A 21,647-nucleotide genomic window follows, 5' to 3' on the forward strand; every position below is an offset into this window, starting at 1 on the left:
AACAATGGAGGTCTACAGCAAAAAGGAATAAGATATATCAGGCTTTGGATACACGCACAATACCTTTAAGTAGGATGAGTTCAGTGTAGGTTTGGCTCTAATAATAATAATAATAAGAATATGGAAAATCGCCAGCAATATCCTTCAAACAAATAAGATATAACGTGTCAATTAGCAAACTTCAGAGGTGCTGGTAGGTGGATTTTGTTACCTTGTTACCCTGTTTCCAGTAGCTATGCTACGCTAGGCTAAGCTATGCAGCTGATTGAAGCTTCATATGTACCACACAAATACGAAATTGGTATCAATCTTTTCAGCTAATGCTCAGCAAGAAAGCGAGTAAGCGTATTTCCCAAAATGTCTATTCCTTCAAGATTAGCACTTCTCCATAACTATTTCCCTCTTCAATGTAAGCGTGAACAGAAACGTAAAGGCTCTTCAAAAAAGAGGCACACATGCATGTTCATCCAAAAAGGCTCTTTAATTGGTTTAAGTGATTAATTACAGGGTGAGGGAGCCAGGTAATATAGATACTAGAATAGCTTTCAATTACCTCATTTAAATTTGATCATTAAACAGTTAGAGGGGATGGGGAAAAAAGAGGGATGATGAAGGAATATAAAAGAGTGGAAAAGAGAAAGTGATGAAAATCTTAATATAGGCCAACTGATAGTTAATACAGTAATAAATATTCCAGTAAATCAGCAACAGCTTTACAAAAAGAAAAACTCAGAATGTGCCAGAAATGTGATTAGAAAATTTTAAGAGTGACTATAAATTCCTATCATATGTAGAATACATGAATATGACACTCAAATAACACATTTTCTCTATATCGATATAGTACCTAGAATACAGAATCTATTTATTGTGAGGCCCTGCGTGATGTTGTGCTGTACTGTAGCCTCACAATGAGACCCAGTGAGGAACAAGAGTCCATGGTTTAAGACACCTAGTGCTGGTCAATGCTGTCCCAATATGTTCATCATTTTGTAGATTGTGTTCATATGGACTGCTTTCACAAAGTCTCTCCTTCCTCTGATTCATCATTAAATGAAGACGTGGAGGGTTTATCTCCAAAACATTATAAATCTTTAGAGAAGTTACCTGAAATTCATTAACAGATGTCTCAAAATGATTATTTCATCCTAAAAAACTGTTGCTCTCCTGTGTCTGGTGTCAAAATGTTTTAAAACTGAATGTCTCATTTTGGAATTAAACTCTGCACGTGAACATTGCAGCTGAATCTTCATGAATCTTGCTACAGTGGCTGCTCATTTTTGGTGGCTGTATTTGAAGAGACAATCCCTTATTCCTCCACTATTTCTTCTCAGCTGTAAACAGTTCATCTACTCAACGACACCCACGACTGAATCCCACCCATCCACAATCAAATATACACAACACACACACAGCATGAAAACTCTGGTTATAGTTTAACCATGCGCCAACACCGTGGACTGTTGTAAATCTTAGTGCACATTAAAGCACAGAAAACACACAAGCGTTGTTGTGGGAAAGCAGCAAGTGAATAAAACCTGCCAACTCCAGCTTTCCACAGCTTTCTCGAGGATAAATTGGTAACAGTGCAGTCTTATTATCTTACTGTAGTGTACATCAAATCAGTCCTAAAACATCTGTAAAATTTGCAGATCCAAACTACTATTCTTTACCACACAAAGTCACATAGAAAATCGACAATTACTTCAAGTTATAACCTCTCCCTCTTACCCAACCCCCTCCACAGTGGTCACCTTTAAGAGTCTTGTCCTCTATAACTCTTTAGAGTCCATCCTATGAGGTCCTTTTGGTTTCCCGTCACACCTCAGACTGCAGACTGGACACACGTCTCCAGGGACGAAGCACACAAGGGCTCCCTGCAGGCTGACCCACGACTCCCTGACCTGACTGGGCCTCTGATCCAGTCTGGGACCCCTGATAGACCCCATAGGCCCCATACACACTGTCCTGGTACAGCAGGGCCCGCTGGCCCCCACATCGCCCACCACCACAGGCCAGCAGCTGGCACACTGGGCTGGGGCTCAAGTGGCTGCTGGAGGCCTGGCTGTGGTGCTGCAGGTCCAGGGGACCATGGTAGAGGGGTAGTCCAGGGTAGGAGTTCAGGTAGTGGGCGTACTGTCTGCTGAGCAAGCTGGTGGCTCTCCGTACCATCCCTCGCCCTAACCCAGTCCCATGTCCCACTGCTTCTCCATACGTCGGGAGGTGGGCGGAGTGGGAGTACCGCAGCCTCTGGCCTTTACGCCCATTGGGCCTCCTCTGGTCCTCCCGTATATGGAGGTAGGCCTGGTTCCGTGGGAGGCACAAGTTGTTTCGGAGGTGGGCGGGGTTGTAGGCCTTTGCCGGTGTAGTTGGCGTAATATTGCATGGGAACAGGTCTGGCAGGGTTGAAGGTGATTGGCTGGAAAGGGATGACTGGGATTCGTCAAGCTGGCGGACCTGCTCACTGCCCCAAGTGGCTTTAAGGAAAGAGGGGCGGCGGTGCCTGCGTCTTCCTCTCAGCATGAGGTCCTCTGGGGGCCAGGAGCTGTAGTTCTCTACCCGAGGACACATCACCTCCCCTGGGTAGATGCTATCATCACTGGGGGCAGAGATGTGGTTGTCTTGGAGGTGGTTGGCTTTGAGCTCACTCAGACAGATGGGAGTGTTATCATTCTTCTCCTCTCTGTGTTTTCTCCTCTCCACATCGCCGTCCTCGCACTGGAAACTCTTGGACCGCCTTTTCCGTCGGGAGAAGCCTGTTTGGATGTGCTGATTTTGGGGCAAGGAGACTGGGTGAGAGGCGTATATGTCAGGTAGTTGGAGGTCAGCGTAAGGGATGAACGGTGAGTGAGGATGAGTGTCTACATAGAGTCTCCCAGTGGTCTGGTAGTGGTGGGGGTGCTGATGTGGGAGCGGCTCACCAACTGCCAGGTGGGGGCTGCTGAGGCTAGACACAGGAAGTGGCCGGTCATATAGACAGGAGGAAGAGCGAGTCGGGAGGGTGTAGCGCAGCGGTGTGGGCCTGGTCACACCCCTCTGCTGTTTCAGAGAGGTAACAGCAGCAAGAGGTGGGGTGAGGGAGCGCTGGGGGATGGAGGAGTGATTCTCCATAACATAAGCAAATCCTCCAGGTACGGTCTCGGTGGCAACTTGCGGAACACGAACAGGCAAGCTGCCGCCGTGCCGACTCAGATGCTCGATGGTCTTGGTGGCATTGTCCAGAGAGCACTCAACATTGGCGGTGGAGACCAGGTCTTTGGCAGTGCGAAGCATCTTCAACATGTTTGCTTGAGCGTAGTTGGAGGTCAGATCAGGTTTGGCCAAGCCGGATGAACGTCCAGGATCCTCCACTCCATTGAAACAACTGTAAATACCCTGAGAGATACAAAAGATGGGTAAAGAATGAAAAAGATAAAGAAAAGAGAGAGTCAAGAGAGAAAAAGAGTTGAAAACAGAAACAGAGGGACAAGAGAAGAAGGGTGTTAATAAACAAATTATTTGTAATAGAATCAGTAGTTAGCCACAAACTGTTTAACCTTGAGCCAACCTAGTGGTCTTAAGGGGACAATTTCACAGATGAGATTTCAACCATTTGTGCATCTCAAAGTGACAACCCACCTCCTAACTAATAAAAACACCACGGGCAGTAAAATAAAAAACGATTTTCATTAATATCTCATTTCATCACTGAGGCAAGACTTAGTCACAAATTCATTATGCATTCTCCCGGGACTCAAAGAAAAACTGTTTAAGCTGAGAGGATTGCCCCAGTAAACACACATGGACACACACACGCCTAAAGTTCCCTGCAGAACCAACCGTCTCTAACTGCATGGACAAACACAGAGTCAAATCCCATGACTGCTCTCTGCTTACAGTTGACTGAAAGATCCTGAAAGAGCCAAATTTAATTTGGCCCTTGGGTCCGCCCCATACGGATTAATGATCAGATAGTCATTTAGCCATTAATCTGATAAAGCCCAGATCCAGGCACAATGGTGTAATTACACAGCAGAGGAACACAGAGGCTGGAGTCCATAGACATTTCCCTGGCCGTAACTTCAGCCAGAGCTTTTCACCTCAATAACCGCATTTCCAAACAATGGCATCAACAAACTCAGTACTGCTTTGGGTTCAATGCAAATGAACATTACGCAATCAAAGATAAAATCTGAGTAAACATCAGAATTAGTGCTGCTTTTCTTTCTTTTTATCTCTCATCTCTTGCCTCCCCTCTCATTCTTAATAAGAATACTGTGCCATTTTAGCTAATATTTTAACAAGGCCTTTCAATGATACCATGTAATTACATGCAAATATCCATTTGCTCTGATTTATCATTACATAAAACCCACTTCATGTAAAACAGCATATTAAATGAAAAAAGCAACCAACCAACCAACCACTTAGAGTCAAAATAATCCAGCAGAATAATTTTTCAATCACTCAACCAAGCTGTTATTCAACTAATCCAATTACAGCTAGCTAATCAGTCCCTTAACTAAATAATCAATGTAAAAATCACCGAAGCAATTTCTCAAAACCACTTCCACAAACCAAGCAATCAGCAATCAAGTCAGCTGAGGATACATAAACAACAAGCAGCTCAGCTTTGACAAAACAACTAATCCATCAATTGACTGATCAACTTGCAAATCTCACCCTGCTGATTGCCAACAGGAAGTCAAGTTTGTGAGACTTGTGAAGAGAGTGGCGTAGTTTCCAGTAGAGCAGGTGTTCCCAAGCAAAGACCAGCAGGCTGAGGCCCATTGCCACCAGCAGCATGTAGAAGACGCCGGCCATGTTGTCGATATCCAGCTTGCTGCTCATCACTTCGTTCTTCTCGTTCTGGCAGATGCCCGACAACCACACCGTCTCCAAACGCTGGGTGTCTCCTGAAGAGACGAAGGTTTACAGGAAGAGAGGGGGGGAAAGGGAAAGAGAGTATGAGATTAGCTGACAGAGAAAGAAAGAGAAAGACATAAAGCAGCTTACAACAACCTCAAGATAACCATTTCTGCATAACCATCTCTACTTTCTTGGATGTGTTCTACAGTACAGTCAGAAAGACATTGACACATTTTAGATGTTTTTGCTCTGTATTGCTCCACTCTGGATTTAAAATGAAACAATGACTTTGAGGTTAAAGTGCTGATGATGAACAAAATAAAGTCATGATATTTAACATTTGGTCCAAAGTCTATGTCTGCATGCACAGCACAGCAGGCAGAGCAGTGGAGCAAATTCTGGACACTTCTGAGTTTTCTCACTGTTGTGTGTAAATGAGCAGAATGTAAGTTGTTTTCATGTTTCCTTAGTGTTGTCATGCAGCATTTATCTAGTGGGGTTGTTTGTAATTAAGTTATTTTACCGTTTTTGCTTTAATTGTCTCTTAATTACTTAGTTTGCATGGTGGACACTATATGGTTGCTAATTGGTGTTAGCTTATCAATGTGCTACAGTTGTGGTATCTTTAAATATGTTTAGTAATTTGAAATTTAGTACTGCCATAGGGGGTTTCCTACTTTTACGAATTATCTGCTTAGTTTGCTAAGAGTTATATTTCCCTTCCATTTAGATTTAAAGGGATACAGTAAATAGCTTTATTGCTTTGAAAGTACATTAACTCACACTTATGTTACTCTTATACATATTGTTTTTTTCTCCCTTGTAGACCACACACACTTACTCAACCTAATAAGTGTCCTACCGTGGTGTATGCATGTCTTCTGCACAGTCTACAATAAACCTCCTTAGCTGTGGATCCCCTCTCCTGTCCTGATTCTTTGACTGGAATAATCTCCATATCTGTCGACCCAAACCAATTATCTTTTCTGTCGGGCTTTATTTTGTAGAAATGAGTATGAAATGATGCACAAAACATCTACACTATTTTCATTTGTTGGAATGGTGCAGCATTAAAAACGTGGAGTCTTGGCTTTGAACATTTCCCTCTATAAACATCATATAGCTTACAGTAAATGAAGAGCCGTAACACGCTCATACAGAATGTATATGATACTCTTGGACAATGTTTCTTCCAAAACTTAAAGCTATATAATGGGATGATATAAAGGGGAAAATTGAATCACTATCTCCCTGCGATGTACATCCATACATGTTTCATCTTCTTTATGCTTTCGCGGCGTAAAATGCATTTCAGCATGCTGACGAAGCACCTTCTGAATTAGAAGAATTTAGAGTGCTTAAACACATTTCCATTAACTATCATTACATAAGCTTCTCCTCCAGGCCTCTGAACAGGTGGCCACCTCTTGAGCTGAGTCCTACCCAGTGGCCTCCAGGGAGCAAGGCCCATTTTATTACTCCGTTACCGTATGTTGACCATAAACACACTATTTATTATGTCATCATGGAAAGCTCAGAGTGAGTGTGTGTGTGTGTGTGTGTACGGAGGGGTGCTCTTAAGCTCTCAGAGGAGGGAGGATATTAACTCCACACCGGCGGCCGTCATGGTGAGTGTGTTTGTGTGTATATAGGTAGGTAGGAAATATGTGTGTGTGTAATAGAGATAATCATATCCCTAGCACTCCCTGCTGTTATGCAGGATATTAACTCTTCCCTGTAAGCCCACTTCCCTGCCGATACAGCTCACACTGAACTGGAGTGATGCCAGTTCTGTGGTTCACATAGAGTTTGCCAGTGAGACGGAAATAAACACAAACATAAAACTGAGGGAAGCATGTGCAGGCATTAGGTGTGCATTATATCATATAAGGTTTGGATCAGTGCCCACCGTCTCCGAGGAACTGCAGCAGTGCCAGGTCAATAGGCCGTTTCCAGCGGGAGTCCTTCTCCAGAGCAATGCCATACCCGGTGGTGGCGAACACTTTTCCGCTGCCGATCGTCACCAGCTTGCAGCCCTCATCCTTCCCAGCCATGTAGTTCAAAACAGCAGCGTCATAGATGAAGGCGTCCAGTTTCCTGCATGCAAATAGATCGTCTTTGTTTGAAAGAATGTTTGGCTCTTTCAGTGCTTAATAAGATCTTTCATACATCCTTCCTACATGGTAGCATTACATTTATAACTCTCTTTTTCTCTCTTAAAGGAGACATTTGACATTTTTGGAAATACACTTATTTTCTTTCTTGCTGAAACCACTCCCATATCTGTTCATTCAATTTGAATTTGAAAGACAAGTTGTGGTTTTATGGGATGTTATGTACTGGTATATACATAACAAGCATGTTTTTGCTGGTGAGTTTAAGTGGTGCTGGCAGGCAGATTTTTTTTCACCTCTGGACAGAGCCAGGCCGACAATTTCTCACCATTTCCAGTCTTTATGCTAAGCTAAGCTAACCCAATGCTTACTCAAGCTTCAAATTGAACATACAAATGTATGACTGGTATCTCCTCTTCTCTTCTCATTCAAGTTTAGAGTTATATTTGTGATTTCTCAAAATGTCAAACTTTTCCTTTAAATAGGACCACATTGGGGGATTCGCATCTTTTAGTCCATTACATAAAAATGGTGTCTACTTTCAAAAGCATACCATAGGTTTTTAGATTGCTTTCTTACCTCACAGGCTGCCGTTGCTTTCAGTTCATTAGTAAGAATCAGTTTGCAGAGACTTGAAACGTGCTTAAGATTAGTAATCCATCCAAGTGAACATTTAGTCAGTTTTGTAGAAATGTTTGTGTGACGGTTACATGTAGTACTATAAACTGCGAGCAGAGACACTTCCTTAGACAAAGGTACAGTAATACATAAAGTATTTGGTCATAAACTGAAGTATTGGACAAAGTTGAATTTTGACCTGCTTGTTTTGTTCTGGAGACCATGAATGTCTGAACCTAATTTGAGCCAATCCATCTTGAAGATATAAAGATATTTAACTTGATAAGCAAACACTGTGACCTGCTGGTAACGTTAGAGGTAATGTGACAAAATGATCACAATGATGGACTAACCATCAAGTTTCAGGCCTCTGAAAGTTAATTTTCATCCCTCACTGTCATAAGGAAATCAATGTAAACACACGTATACACATCTGTGGTTGATGCGTTAAAAATGTGCAAAATGTGTGTATTGTTTTCAAGTGTTCTGAATGTGAGCTTGTCATGTTTGACAGCACTTTTCTATACAAATTTAGCTGCAGTAGACATGACTTATTCATCTAAAAATACACCCATCACATTGGCCTAATTCCCAAATAGATGCTACAACACAAAGACGATCTGTATCACCGAAATGTGTGACTTTGGTGTCTAATATCTTCACCCACAGGAGGGTCGGTTAAATAAAAACCTCATATTTATTGATGTAATAGATTTAAAATGTAAAGCAAAATGGTACCCGGTTTTGAGGCTTTCTAGGGCTTCCTCCACCCCTTTCTGGTTGTATTTCATCATGTGTGTGTGCATGTCGGGGTAGTTGCTGCGGATGTTCCTCTCTGTGCTCCCGTTTGGGACCGTCCCGAAGCGGAAAGGAGGGTAATGCTCATGTGGTTTCTGGAACTGTGGGGAGATAAAGGAGGAGAGGAAAGGGAAGGGGGGAGAAGATATGAGAGATGAGGAGAGGGAGAGAAGAAGACCAGGGGGAGTGAGAGGAGAAGAAATAGGAAAGGACGGTGGAGAGAAGGGGGGAAGAGAGGAGGGAGTAATGAGAAAATGGAAAGAGAGGAGAGAGACTGAAGGGAGTGAGAGAAGAATAGGGGAAGACGGCAGAGAGGACAAGATGACAGAAAGAAGAAAGCAAGGAAGGAGTAGTTAAAAGAGTTGGAAGGTGATGAGGAAAGAAGAGAGAGCAAGGGAGAAAAGAGGTAGAAGAGGGAAAAAGTAGAGGAAGAAGAGTAGAAGGAAGTAAAGAGTGTGAGGAAAAGGCAGAAAGAGGGGAAAGAACGGTAAGACGAAGGAGAGGAGTATGCGAGGGGAGCAGAGGAGCCAGTAAAACCAGATGGATGAGAGGAAAGGAAAGATATGAATGAATGGAAAAAGGGAACAGATGAGAAAGAAGGGAGTGATGGGTCAGACAGTAGGGGTGGGAATGAGAGGAAAGTAAGAAAAAGAAGGGCAGAAAGAAAGGGAGGAGGAGAGAGGTAAGGAAGTAAGTGGAAAGAGAAGTAACGCAAAGGAAAAATGAAAGAAAAAAGGTGATGGAAGAGGGAGGACAGGCAAGGAGAAGAGAGGAAATCAAAGAAAAGGAAACGGAAGGGTAACGAGAAAAGAGGAAAGGTGAAGAGACTCAAAAAATAAAGGAAAGAACAAAGGTAGAGAGAACCAGAGGAGCAGAAATAGTTGTAAAAAGAGGAGAAAAAGGGGATCGGAGTGAGAAAACAGGAACGGGAGGAATAAAGAGGATGAGGGACTACTCAGTTAAATGAAATCCATTTTAGAGTTATTCCATTTCTTTTTTTTTTCAAAAAATTGATCTAATCAGCAGCCAAACTCAACGCTGCATGAATGCACTGGACGCCATTCCGCTCACATCAATTTGATTAAATCTTATATCAGTCAACACGTATCTGTTTGAATCATTTCGCTGCCCACAGATGATCCTGATCCCGTTCAGTCTGCGCCCGATCGAAGTTCACATTTCACGAGCTAACGCGTAACGCAGGATGAAGCTGGAACGCGTCTGTAAGAGCTCAATTAGACTATAAACAGGAAAGATCTATTCATCTTGGTTACGGCATTGACCTTTTGAGCCGAGCACAAATGAATGGGCCAATCAAAATGTGAGCGTGTGAGTGGGTGTGAGTACGTGTGTTAATATAATCACTCTTCAGCTGTGAGTGCAGTGGATTCAGTTTAGATGCTGGACGCCTTTTTTTTTTTTTTATAATCAGCTGTTCAAACAAAAGCCCACACAAGAGAGAGCAAATTAGAAATGAAAGGCTGGCAATATTCTACATTTTTCTTATTGTCAGTAAATCCCATGAAAAGACTAAAACCAACAATGAGTTGATCCCACAAACAAGTGTTGTTTGTGTAGCCAAAAGCCTGATTTACTCTGTGCCATAGAGCTCCAAAGGCCTTTTTCACCACCAGACATTTTGACTTACCGATTAATCTGAACATTATTTTCTCGATTAATCGATTGTTTAATCAATATAATGTCAAAAAGAAGTGAAAAACCCCCCATCACAACTTCCCTGAGCCCAAAGTGATGTCTTTAAATTGCTTGTTCATACAAGCAACAGTCAAAAACCAAAAAATATTTCATTTACTATCATATATGATAGTCAATCCTCATATCTGAGAAGCTGCAACTAGCAAATATTTGGCATTTTTGCTTGAAAAAATGTCTGAAACAATTATTCAATCAAAGTAGTTAAAGACTGATTTTCTTTCAATTGACTAATCAATGAATCGTTGCAGCTTTAAACATGTTGCTAATATCATTAACAATCACTTCAGCTGTACATCATGACAGTGTGACAGTCAATATGCACAATACCAGGACTCTGAAACTGAAGCAGCTGGATGGAATTCAGCCATCGTTAATTATTTTTTATCATTTACAGTACCAGTCAAATGTTTAGATACACTTTCCCATTCCTTTGAAGTAGAAAATGTGTCCAAACTTTTGACTGGTACTGTACACCTGTGCTTTTCTTACTGTGACATGTCAAAATGTATTCAAAAACACATCAATTAACCACACTGTTGCACTACATAACAGGGAATGGGAATTGTAGCTTATTTAATTTCAATTAAAAACATTCCTGGTGATGTAAACACTCACTAGAGCACCAACTGTGTATTAATTTGCAGCTGAAAATAGTCCCCAACATATGCACTATACTACTGTTTGAGTAACTTTAGCTAAAAACCACAATGCCTTGCTGTTTCAGGAAACAATTTCATCTTTTTAAACTGTGAAACTATACATTTATGACCCATTTTTAAAAAAATGTACGTCTGAGGAAATGGCTTGAGCTCGGAAAGTACCCCACCTGGTACCCGAGATGGACTGGGTCGAAATTAAATCAGTCTAATCAGGTCAGGTAAGGCCCCATTTTATTGCAGTGAGAATCACAATCAGCTCTTATCACATGGTGAGAATAGGAGAGAAATGTGTTTTTGGCTGCCTGTTAATTGGTGGCACATCATGCTGCTGCCAGTGTTGGTGTTTCTCTCTCGGTCTTATTATTCTCTGTCGTTTTCAGATTGACTTCTGACTCTTCTTGGGTCCCTTTTGCATCTATCTACATCTTATTTACATAGCTCTTTTCATTGGATTTGCTGATAATAAAAAATATAGAATAACACCAGCCTTATCCTTTAAAACTAGATGTGAATGCAGCTTGCCTACAACCTAAACCCGCCTAATGCTCTGGTGTAAGATCTTAGAATTAGGGGGCAGCTGAGGTTGTGTTCTTCAGGGTGATGTATATTAGTCCCTTATGCTGTGGGACATAATGAATCTGCATAAAGTTAATATAGTCAGTTAATACAGTCATAGATCACTGAGGTGGCTCAGCTGATCCCTGCCTGGGAGTTGTTTTCGCTATCTGTGAGGAATGAAATGCTTTCTTGTAAAGCTCCTCTGAGGCCCTGTTTCCAGTTTGTGTGTCTCTCTCTCTCACACACACACACACATTTAAGTGGTAGAGAAAGTGTGTGGGTGTTGTTTTCCTCAGTGGCTTGACTGTTTTTAAATCATTTGACATTTTGCGAACTTGTTTTAACAGTGTGAGCGAGACGAGAGATGGAGACGGCACAGAGGGAATATTGATGAACAGACCAAAATACTGACAGAACAAGTCGAGACTCAGACACCATCTGTATTGACAGAAGGCAGTAATTGATCAATCAGTCATGCTACTGGACTCCCCACTGATAGAAAAAGGACAAAGACATTCTCCACAAAGTCCTTTTATTTGACTTCATCTTACTTGACTTCATCTTAAAGGTTTTCTGCGAGGCTTTTGTTTCTCTCCCATTCATGGTTTATTAATCGATGCGGAGTGATGAACACAAGAAAAGAAATGATGTGGGATGAGCTGGATTCAAATGCAAAGACGTCGCTCCATATATCACCGCTCCACAAAAACAGCCTGCTTTTCTGTACGTCTGAGCGGACTTTCAATAATTGTCCTGCCTCATAATGATTCTGAGGTTATTATTACAAGTTAAACTCTTTATGTTTATTCAGTCTCTTACCTTCTTGTCAGAGAGCCCTGAAACAGTGTCGATATATTGTTCCTGGATCATGAAGGCGGCCAGGTTGGCAGTGTAAGACGCCAGGAAGATAACAGCAAAGAAGGCCCAGACCAGGACCATGATCTTACTGGTTGTCCCCTTAGGGTTTTCAATGGGGACCGAGTTGTTGAAGACGATGCCCCACAGCAGCCACACTGACTTCCCGATGGTGAAAGTTGGACCACCAGGAGCTGAGGAAACAGATGGAGGAGAGAGTAAGAGTTTCAGTGTATTAAAGTCCTGTATTCAATACGGAGACATTCCTCATCCATACTAAGAAAAGAAAGGGCTCTGGATTGGTTCACCCAAATTCCACAAATCATGTCCAAACACATAGTGGAGTAAACCTGCAGAAGTGTTTTATATGCAGCATGTTGGAAAATACAAATATTTAGCAGATAGTTTTGGTTTTATTTGTGAGATTTCAGTGGCATCATCTCGTTCCCTGTTACTCTGGATGATCCATAGACTACGCTGTCAACGGTTTTCATCAACAGGTTGCCCTCCAGAATTACACGTATATGCCTCTTCTAATCTGACGCCACTACGACTTTGTTAGGGTTAAAATAACATTAAGATCAGGAAACATTGGTGTCAGTGTTAAAATAATAATAGGTTAGGGAACAAGGTTGTTATGGTTAAAATAAATCAAGCGAAACAGAGAGCGACCACCTCCTCCATTTGTGGACTTCATGGATCTATAACATCACATTATTTCCTCCTTTTCTCCTGATGGAAAGGAGTCATAATTCTTACAGCTGTTCGAACTCTTTTTCAGTTGAATGTAAAAAATATGTCATCAGGCATTTGTTGAGCGGTAATGAAAAAATATGTTTTTTCAGGGGTGAACTGACCCTTTAATACATTTTTGCCAAAGATGAATTGACTAGATCGATTTTTAAGTCACATATTTGTTTCGACATGTTCTGTCATCAAACAAAATATGTCTACTGTTCACCGTATAAGTATTCATGAGCCGTCTCATGCCCTTCTGCAAACTTCCAAACAGCAGCACAATTTCACAGCCTCAGCCCGTTTCCATCGCTCTCTGCCACCGTTGCTCATGTGCAACAACGGAGGGTGCCACCGCCATCAATCACACTTCGATTAGCACAGCGACGAATGCTAATTAAAACAGGAAAATGACCTTTCGGACCTGGAGACGAGGCACGCTCTGTCAGTGCTGCATTCTGGGATTGATTAGCCCTCACCCCCAAAATCCTGTTGAGGAACTCTTAACATTGCAGGATGTGCAGATGAGGGTGGATTTAGTGGCACGCACACAGGATTACAGTAAAATACTCTGTAGGATGCAAGTTAAATTGCAAGAGTGAATTTGATGGATCCTTTTTTTTCTTTTTTCAGGTCTGGGCCACGATGTAATTAAATTCATAGGGATGTGGGCCATCTGGATATTTTCCAGTTACAAACAAATACTAGTACCAAAGTTGCTTGCCATATTACAGTCTAAAAAAAAGCAGAATATGCTAACACATTGACAATCTATAATTGATGTGAACGCGTGCCTTGCTGGCAGTTCTCCTCCTGTATCCCTCTGTTGTGATGATGCAATAGTGATTATTTACTTGTCTATCATTCACTACACTCAGAAAAAACTTTGACAGAAAAGCAAATAGGTGTAAAACTCACCTTTGGCGCTCACCAGACTACGGTTGTAGCCAACCGGACTGAAGTATTCAAACACAAAAACTGTCACCGCCACCACAGTCAGGCACATCACAAACATCATGACCCAAACTGCTGGGCTGTAGGGTTCTGGAGGAGAAGAAGTGAAGAATTAAAGTAAGTCTTTTGTACTTCCTGCTTCTAAATCTCAGCCTGTGATGGGGGTCACCATGTGCGGTCGCAGGATAGCGGAAGGGAGAAAGCAACAAACCCAGACTGATGTGAAAATGAGAAGACAGAAATACACCATTGAGGATTTTGTGATGAATTTCGTTGTTTGAGGTTTGGAAAAGGGATTTAGGTGTGTGTGCAGTACGTAAGGGGATTTAGTTGTAGGCCACAGTTATTGGCGGGATAAAAGCTTAATGGGAAGTTTCCTGAAGCGTCTGCAGAGACAGAACTCGTTTAAGTAGGCCATCCTGGGAGAAAGTGGTGAGAAAGAAGGTGGCAGCAATACGGCTAACACGCACACAACACTCCAGGATGACGGATGTACGACCCGTTTGAACTAACAGAATCAAACTGAAAAGGATTCGAAGACGCAGTTGATTTTCTCACCGAGAAAGGCAGATGGGGAAACTGTCCCGTTGCTGCGGGCTACCATTACGCTGATGCCTGTCTCAACAAACGGCACTGAGAAGTCAATGATTTCCGAACGTTCCTCGTTGATAGTGAGAGAGCCGATGGCCATGTCAGCTCGTCTATACACAACCTGAAAGGAAAGACAGAGACAGAAAATAAAATAAAATTAAGCACTGCAAAAGCATAGTGAGGAATTCAAAGTGGTCATAAAAAAAAATAATAATAATAAAACTTCCTTCCCTGTATTTATTCTGTATTTGTATCTGGCTTTTTTTGGTGACTATACTTCAAATTATGTAAAATAGACCTGAATGGGTATATTTTATTGCAACAAAATCTGCTTTCCATGAGTCCCAAAAGACTGCAAAGCTCATCTTTGCTAAAAAGAGAGCAAATTTTGAATTGCATGAGCAATCCTTTTTGAACATCGAAGCCACAATGCAGCACACACTTTGTGCTCCACACTATAAGGCGTCACTCTAATAATGGCTTTCTGCGGAGATGAATGAAAAAATATTTGTCTCATCATCTGAACATCCAGAGCAAGAGAATGCTACATCTCAGGAGCGCTCAAGCTTGCTTTTCTGCAAAGCAGAGAATTTTGCAGAGAAATCTTTCTGTCATAATGGAGAACACTGTAGATGCACAACCAGAGCAGAGTGCTTTAAGGCACAAAAACACAAGCAAGAAGGCTCTCCTGAGGAACACCTGTTCAAGGTGTTTCACACTCACATCCAGCTGTGTTTGATGTGGCTTAGTGTGTAGAACATGTGTATTCACTCCATATGTGTACACATGGCCTCACACCACTGACCTAGATAAAACCCATCAAAGAAACACTCTCAGCCATGCAAGGCCAGTGTCACTTAATATACTATGTATCATTAATACCAACTGTACTGTAGTGCAGAGGTGGGGAGTAACTACAAACATCTACTCATGTACTGTCCACAGGTACAACTTTGAGGTACTTATACCACTACATCTGTGTGAAAGCTATAGTAATTACTTCATATTTTACAAGTAAAACATGAGATGAGCTGATAAAATATGGCTGTTGGTTGAAAACCTTGTATCTCCAAAATGTTGGCTTTTCAGGAGTTCAGAAAACAGCTGTGTTTCAGCTCCAAGACACAAAATGCATTTCAGCCATTATCTAAATCATTTTTTAAATTGTTCTATGACTGGCATGAAAGCATGAAACTCCCCAAACATGAGACACCAGGTTTCCACACTTCATCCTGCTTCCTCTTGATGGGAATTAAAGCTCATTTAAAGGGGGCGTATCATGTACGTTTCCAGGTCTTTATTTTTATTCTGGGGCTCTACTGGAATATCTTTGCATGATTTAAAATTTTAAAAAATCCTTATTTATCTTATACTGGCCCTTTATGCAGCCCCCCTCAGTTCAGCCTCTGTCTGAAACAGGCTGTTTTAGCTCCTGTCTCTTTAAGGCCCCCTACCCGATGAGCTCACTCTGTATATCCACACATGTTTGAGCTTGAATCCAATCTGAAATACATATTCAAGTGGACAACATGTACAACTCATGGAACAAAATTAGTAACAACCTTAGCAACAAAGACTACAGAGCTGACGGCTGTCTGTGGGCATGTGTGAAAAATCTGACATCAGTTCGCAGAGGAAGTAGAGGGAGACTTTCAAAGCAAGCTAGTTCGTTCTTTAAGGTAATTCTACGCAAATCAATATGTTTTTATCCAAATAACAAGGGATCAAATAACTGTGTGTGCAAGGCTTGTAGTGACAAAACCCACAGCGAATTATCAGGTCCTCCTCAACAGGATTCATTTGGTTGATTAAACTGAGCGGTTAAATAAGGAATATGTGCTTTTACTGCAAGTAGTCTCCACCTTCAGTGTTTTAGTCTGTTCTTCTGTTCTGGATAATATCTAATACACACTTAACTTTCCTTAAATTTAATTAGGGCATGCCATAGCCCTAAGCTATATTTCAGATCAGTGAATGAACATTTTAGAGACACCTTGCTCTAATAATTGTCTGTAGACTGCGCGACTCAATGCAGCAGCTCAACACACACTGGCTGCTGCGTACAGGGATTTATTCTTTAAATAACTCAGCCCTCAATCTCACCTCTCCAATCATGCCGTTCCAAATCCCACGGACCAGCTTGCCATGTTTTCCGTTGGTGACCAAGTAGAGGTCATAGGAGAACTTGATGGTGCGAGACAACTTCTTCAGGATGTCTATGCAGAAGCCCTTACAGCACAGTTTGGTGTATGACTCAGAGTGGCCGCTGATACTGTGAGGAAGAAAGCAGAGTCACATATACAGTAAATATGGTTTTGTGATCAAAAACCCTCCCACTGATGGGACAGTTGCTATCTTTAGCGTCTCTGACTGAAGCTGTTGTTTTACTTTGTTTCAGAGAGTGAGTGCTAAATAATCGTGGGCTTTCGCGATGACAGTTACCATTGTCTATGGCTGCGAAGTGAAGGGCAGGAGATGGCTGGCTCATTAGCTAAAATCAATGCCTGTTAACAAGGTGTATTTCAGAGAGAAGGGGGAGACGCCTAAAAATTGCCAACACTCACACACACATACAGGCTGTGTGGCAGAGCCCACATAGGATGGTTGAGCGACTGATGGTTTCTAATCAAAGGCCATTAAGGTGTGTAGCATGTGAAGGACACACACAGTTCCTCTCTGTGGCCTCGCTACTTAATGGGGTGTAGAGGAAGAGAACAGAAGGACAGGAAATGGTGAAAAAGGAGGAAAAAATAATAGAATGAAAATTAATAGAGAACCGGGTTGAGAATGGGACAAACAAACTTTAGGTTAACATTCATAAGGAACTCTTTAAACCACAATTAAGGGTAAATCAAAGAGTCACGACAATACTTTGGGTAGGATATATGAAAGGTTATAGAATTGGGAAAATTAAGGAAGTTACATTAAAGGGGCTATAGGTCTTTTTGGAGGCATGCTGACAACATTGCTACCAATATGACAAACACATATTGGCAGCTGAAACAGTGTGCCGTAATGACCAGTTACAGTCACTAATGAACACCACCTCAAGTTGGTACAAATGGAACCTGTGCAGATGTTTTTTCCTTTGTTCCTTTTTCTTTTTTTCTCTTCTTATTCTTTTTTCTACTCCTAAACTCACTACTCAAGACAACCCAAAATGAGGTCAAGCTAATCTCTAAACAGGGGACATGACAAAGCTGAAAATAAGCTCATGTTAATGGGCAAAATAACAAAATTAACATGAAAAAGATTCTCCTTCAGTTGAAGAAAGCTAAAGGAGACGTGCTCTTCTTTCAAGAAACCCATCTGAAGAAAAAGTTAGGTAAAATGATTGAGGGACTAATTTACTCCAGTTCATATGGATCAAAAAAAGAGGGGAGTAGCCATAATTATACAACCACACATAGCCTTTAAAGAGGAAAATTACATTGTTGATAAAGAGGACAGGTTCGTTTTAGTATTTGGCAAATAGAGTCAATCACTGTTTCTTTTTTTAAACGTATACTACCCACCAGAAAAAGGCCCAGAATTCATGTCTGAAATAATTGAACTATTAATGACAAAATGCAGAGAAATTACTGTAATGGGAGGGGACCTGAATATCACATTAAGTCCCAGATTGGACTCTTCAAATAACAAAGTACATAGAGCTGACAAAGCATCATCAGTTTTAAGGGGAATAATATCAGAGCTTGGACTAGTAGATACATGGCGGATGCTAAACCCAACCAAACAAGCATATACATATTATTCAGTTAGATTCTCAATTAACGACAGAGTTATGTTCAAAAAAGTTGTAGATGTCCTGGTTCTGCCCCAGTCTAGTTCTGTGTCCCTCCACCAGTCCAACAGATGCCCTCCGGCTCTTTCTCTGATTGTTGAACTGGACTGAGTGGGAGGAGGACAGATAAATTCCAGATTATATTTAAGGACTACTTGAGATTCTGTTGCTCCTTGCAGTGAACCTTTGTCCAGTCATTTAACTGCCTAGTTTGTAATATATATGCTACTGGAAGAGCAAACACAGGTGTAAGCTGAAATGCCTTCACCTGGTTTAGCATGACAATGTTTGTTAAATTACCAGATTGTTTTGTGAATGTGTTTCAGGCTGGTTTCACTGAGCTGCCAGGTGCAATCAAGCAATTCACATTCCAAGTTGTGATATACCCGTTTTTGGAAAATGGTACAGATCTGTGTTTTGGAATTTTCCCTCTGGTTGTTTAGACTGGACTGAATAGGAAAAGGTTTATTTGAGTTGTGTCTTTAAAAGATTCTGGCATTATAATTATTTTAATTGCCTTTACTAGTTAGTCCGTTGTCTGTGTCTTCCTGTTTTTTTTACTGGGCGTGTCTGTTCTTTGTCTCTCTGTTTCCCTCCTTTGCCATCTACACACCTGTCCTGTATCAGCCTCTTCAGCCTGCTCCCAGTGTTTCCCTCAGACTATCAGCTCCTTGCCTATTCCCAGTTTGATCACCTGTTGCCCATTCCCCCATTAGTTCTGTTTGTATTTAATCCCTGGTTCTCAGTTCCCTTTTGTTGGATCTGTTCAGTTTGTTCTGCTTTGTTTGTTCAGTTTGTTCTGCTCTGCGTTGTTCTGTTTTGCTTTTGACCTTCCAGCTTTGTTTTTGCCTTCACAAGCCCCGAATAAATAAGTTCATCTTCAGCCTTGCTCTGCCTGATGTCTCCTGTATTTGGGTCTGCCTGCACCACTTCCCCTAACAGTAGAGTTATTTGAAACATGCAAAGTAGGCACAAGGGATTTATCAGATCATGCCACAGTGACCATAAATAAAAACCTTAATATGGAGGAAGAAGAAAAATATGGATGTTAAATTCACTTTTGCAAGATAAAATATGAGCACTCTTGTTTGCTCTGTTTGGTAGTTTTAGGTTGGGACCCTAGGGAAAAATGCGCATTCAAGAAAAGGTTTTTAAGATCTTTTATTCAAATACTGTAGAGCACAACATTTTTTAAACATTGTCTTTTACAAAATAAATAAAATGTTAAAACTGTAACAGTGCAGCACAAAAACACACTATGAATTTAGCAAAAAAAAATAAAAAATGTGCAATATTGTCACTACAAGCTGTAGTGCACACAAATGTTCACACATTGTCTTACAAAAAAAAAAATTATAGGTGGGTCAGGGTAAAGGACGGAGGGCTATCGTCTGCATCCAAGTGGCTTGCCTGCCGGGTGGGTTCAACTGTGTGTTGCGGTGAGGATGTTGGACAGGGGGGACAGACTGTGATGGTGACATTGGCTGATACCAGGGGTAAGAGGGCATCTGCCCAGGAGGGCGTTGAGCAGAATTCATTGTAGAGGAAAGAGATGCAATGGACTGCATCAGCATCCCAAACAGTTTCTCTTCATGGGCATGCTGTGCTCGTTGCAGAAGCACCTCTTCATCCTTGCTGTTGCACATGGCTTTGGAAGAGGCCTCCAAAGTCATTTCGAATTTAGTCTTCCATCTGGTCTGGACACTGTAGACAAGTAGATGGTCACTTTAATGATGATGATGATGGAGAGGAGGAGGAGGAGGAGGAGGATTGGGATGATAATGATGATGATGACGATGTAGCAGCAGCATCTGGTCCAGCAGTATCTACTAATACAAGTAAAAATAAGACATTATAGCCAGCGTTCATTGGGTGGAAAAAGACAATGCAGCACAGTGTTTCAAAGTTACTCAACAAACTACTCAGTGAAATTGACAAAAGCAGACTAAACCTATTAACTAACACACAAATTACATACGTACATGTTATATTTTATATATTACTTATACTATTATACATATACATAGATAGCATGTGGTGTATATACATGCACATATGTCAGATACATGTATACATGCATGCAGCCCCAGCTGCTAACGTAAAGGGTATGTTAGCTTGAAAACAATAACCACACACTAACACTAACATTAACCACATTCATAACGTTAGGACTAAGGTCAGACTGTTGAATGCATTTTAATATAATACAAGTTAATTTCTCAAACTAGGTACATACCATCACTGTTGCCATCGTCACCCTCTGTTTCAGCAGACGTACTGTTGTCCATCATGACTGCTACATCTATAGTGGCATCCATCATGGAATTGAAAAGAGGCTCTTGGTTGTTGAGCTCGGAGTCCAACACGTCACCACCAGGACAGAGTGATGGTTGGTCTCCTAGCACCCTGTCCAATTCCTCACAAAAGGGACAGCTTATCCTGTTCCTACCGGACTTGTTTGAGTCCTTGGCTTTTCTGAAAGCATTCTTGAGGTGTTTCCTCATAAGTCACCCAGTTGCGATATGAATCATCCAGTTTTTGTTGTACTGACTCTTCGGCCCAAATGGAAATCAGACAGCGTGTTTCATATGTATTCCATCCATGACAATTAATTTTGCCTGTTGTTTCTTCTTCTTCCTCTTCTTCTTCTTCTGCATGTTAATATGACGTCATTGTAGTGCCAATGAGTACATGCTTAAACAGAGGACGTCAGTTGAGTATGCGGTTCTTCAGTGTGGCCCAGGACACATTGCATACACACTGCTAAAAGAATGTGGCCACATGCGGCCCAGACCACCTCCGAATGTGGTCTGAATGATCTTATCTCAATGAGTATTGGGTGTGTTGACACCTGTACTTAGAGCTGTCCACTTGTGATCGGATCACCCAAGACGCATTTTAATGCCAGGTGTGAACAGGACCGCTGTGTTATTTTTAACACATCTGTGTTGAAATATTTGAAATGTGTTAAATCTGCTAACAGACTGATTGTGTTGAAAGCAACACAAAATGTGTTGTCCTTAACTAGACATGCTGGTGTGTTTAAAAAATGGACACATTTTTAACACATCTGTTCTGAGAGTGTACCCAGTAGGCTGTTGTCAGATAATATTAGATGGATTTTAAATATAATAGACTATGCACAGAATAATAACAAAACTTTTACTTTTAACATTAGATGCAGAGAAAGCCTTTGACCAAGTGCTTCCAGGAACAGTTTTGTATGTAGCTCCAAGGAATGTATAAAAAATACAATTTCTAGAGTAAAGGTTAATGGCAGACTGTCCAGAAGATTTTCAAACCCTCTCTCACCAGCTCTGTCTCAATTATATTTGCAATTTGCATAGAGGCACTTTCAGAAAGTATAAGGAAAAATAACAACACTAAAGATGTAAGTATAAAAGACGAACAACATAA

The 21,647-nt window shown here is 41.3% G+C and overlaps 2 protein-coding genes across 5 annotated transcripts in view; both read right to left on the reverse strand.

The window, feature by feature from the left end:
* Positions 1-436: 436 nt before the first annotated feature.
* LOC121887240 (glutamate receptor ionotropic, NMDA 2C-like) overlaps positions 437-21,647 on the reverse strand; it is a 67,416-nt gene continuing 46,205 nt past the window's right edge. For all 3 annotated transcript variants that reach the window (XM_042397910.1, XM_042397912.1, XM_042397911.1), the window contains 8 exons: positions 16,550-16,718; positions 14,414-14,567; positions 13,820-13,945; positions 12,131-12,360; positions 8,319-8,479; positions 6,758-6,945; positions 4,663-4,895; positions 437-3,375 (listed from right to left, as the gene is read on the reverse strand). In XM_042397910.1, the coding sequence (XP_042253844.1) occupies positions 1,819-3,375; positions 4,663-4,895; positions 6,758-6,945; positions 8,319-8,479; positions 12,131-12,360; positions 13,820-13,945; positions 14,414-14,567; positions 16,550-16,718 (2,818 nt within the window). In that variant the 3' untranslated portion in view covers positions 437-1,818. The remainder of the gene's footprint in view (positions 3,376-4,662; positions 4,896-6,757; positions 6,946-8,318; positions 8,480-12,130; positions 12,361-13,819; positions 13,946-14,413; positions 14,568-16,549; positions 16,719-21,647) is intronic.
* LOC121887241 (cell wall integrity and stress response component 1-like) lies at positions 19,527-20,954 on the reverse strand. Of its 2 annotated transcripts, none has more exons than XM_042397914.1 (2): positions 20,467-20,954; positions 19,527-20,056 (listed from the first exon to the last, which is right to left on the reverse strand). In XM_042397914.1, the coding sequence occupies exons 1-2, from the start codon at positions 20,732-20,734 to the stop codon at positions 19,953-19,955; spliced, it is 372 nt and encodes a 123-aa protein (XP_042253848.1). In that variant the 5' UTR covers positions 20,735-20,954; the 3' UTR covers positions 19,527-19,952. The 2 variants fall into 2 exon arrangements, with proteins under 2 accessions (XP_042253848.1, XP_042253847.1); XM_042397913.1 differs by having other exon boundaries at positions 19,527-20,059.

Source organism: Thunnus maccoyii, chromosome 20 (assembly GCF_910596095.1).
Source record: "Thunnus maccoyii chromosome 20, fThuMac1.1, whole genome shotgun sequence".
Taxonomy (NCBI): Eukaryota; Metazoa; Chordata; class Actinopteri; order Scombriformes; family Scombridae; genus Thunnus; species Thunnus maccoyii.

What these genes read in the sequence shown, in the direction of transcription:
- LOC121887241 (XM_042397913.1), bottom strand. Translation starts at nt 20,734, where the DNA reads ATGAGGAAACACCTCAAGAATGCTTTCAGAAAAGCCAAGGACTCAAAC. An exon ending in TGACGATGGCAACAGTGATG is followed by an intron (nt 20,060 to 20,466) that starts GTATGTACCTAG and finishes TACTTGTATTAG; the next exon opens with TAGATACTGCTGGACCAGAT.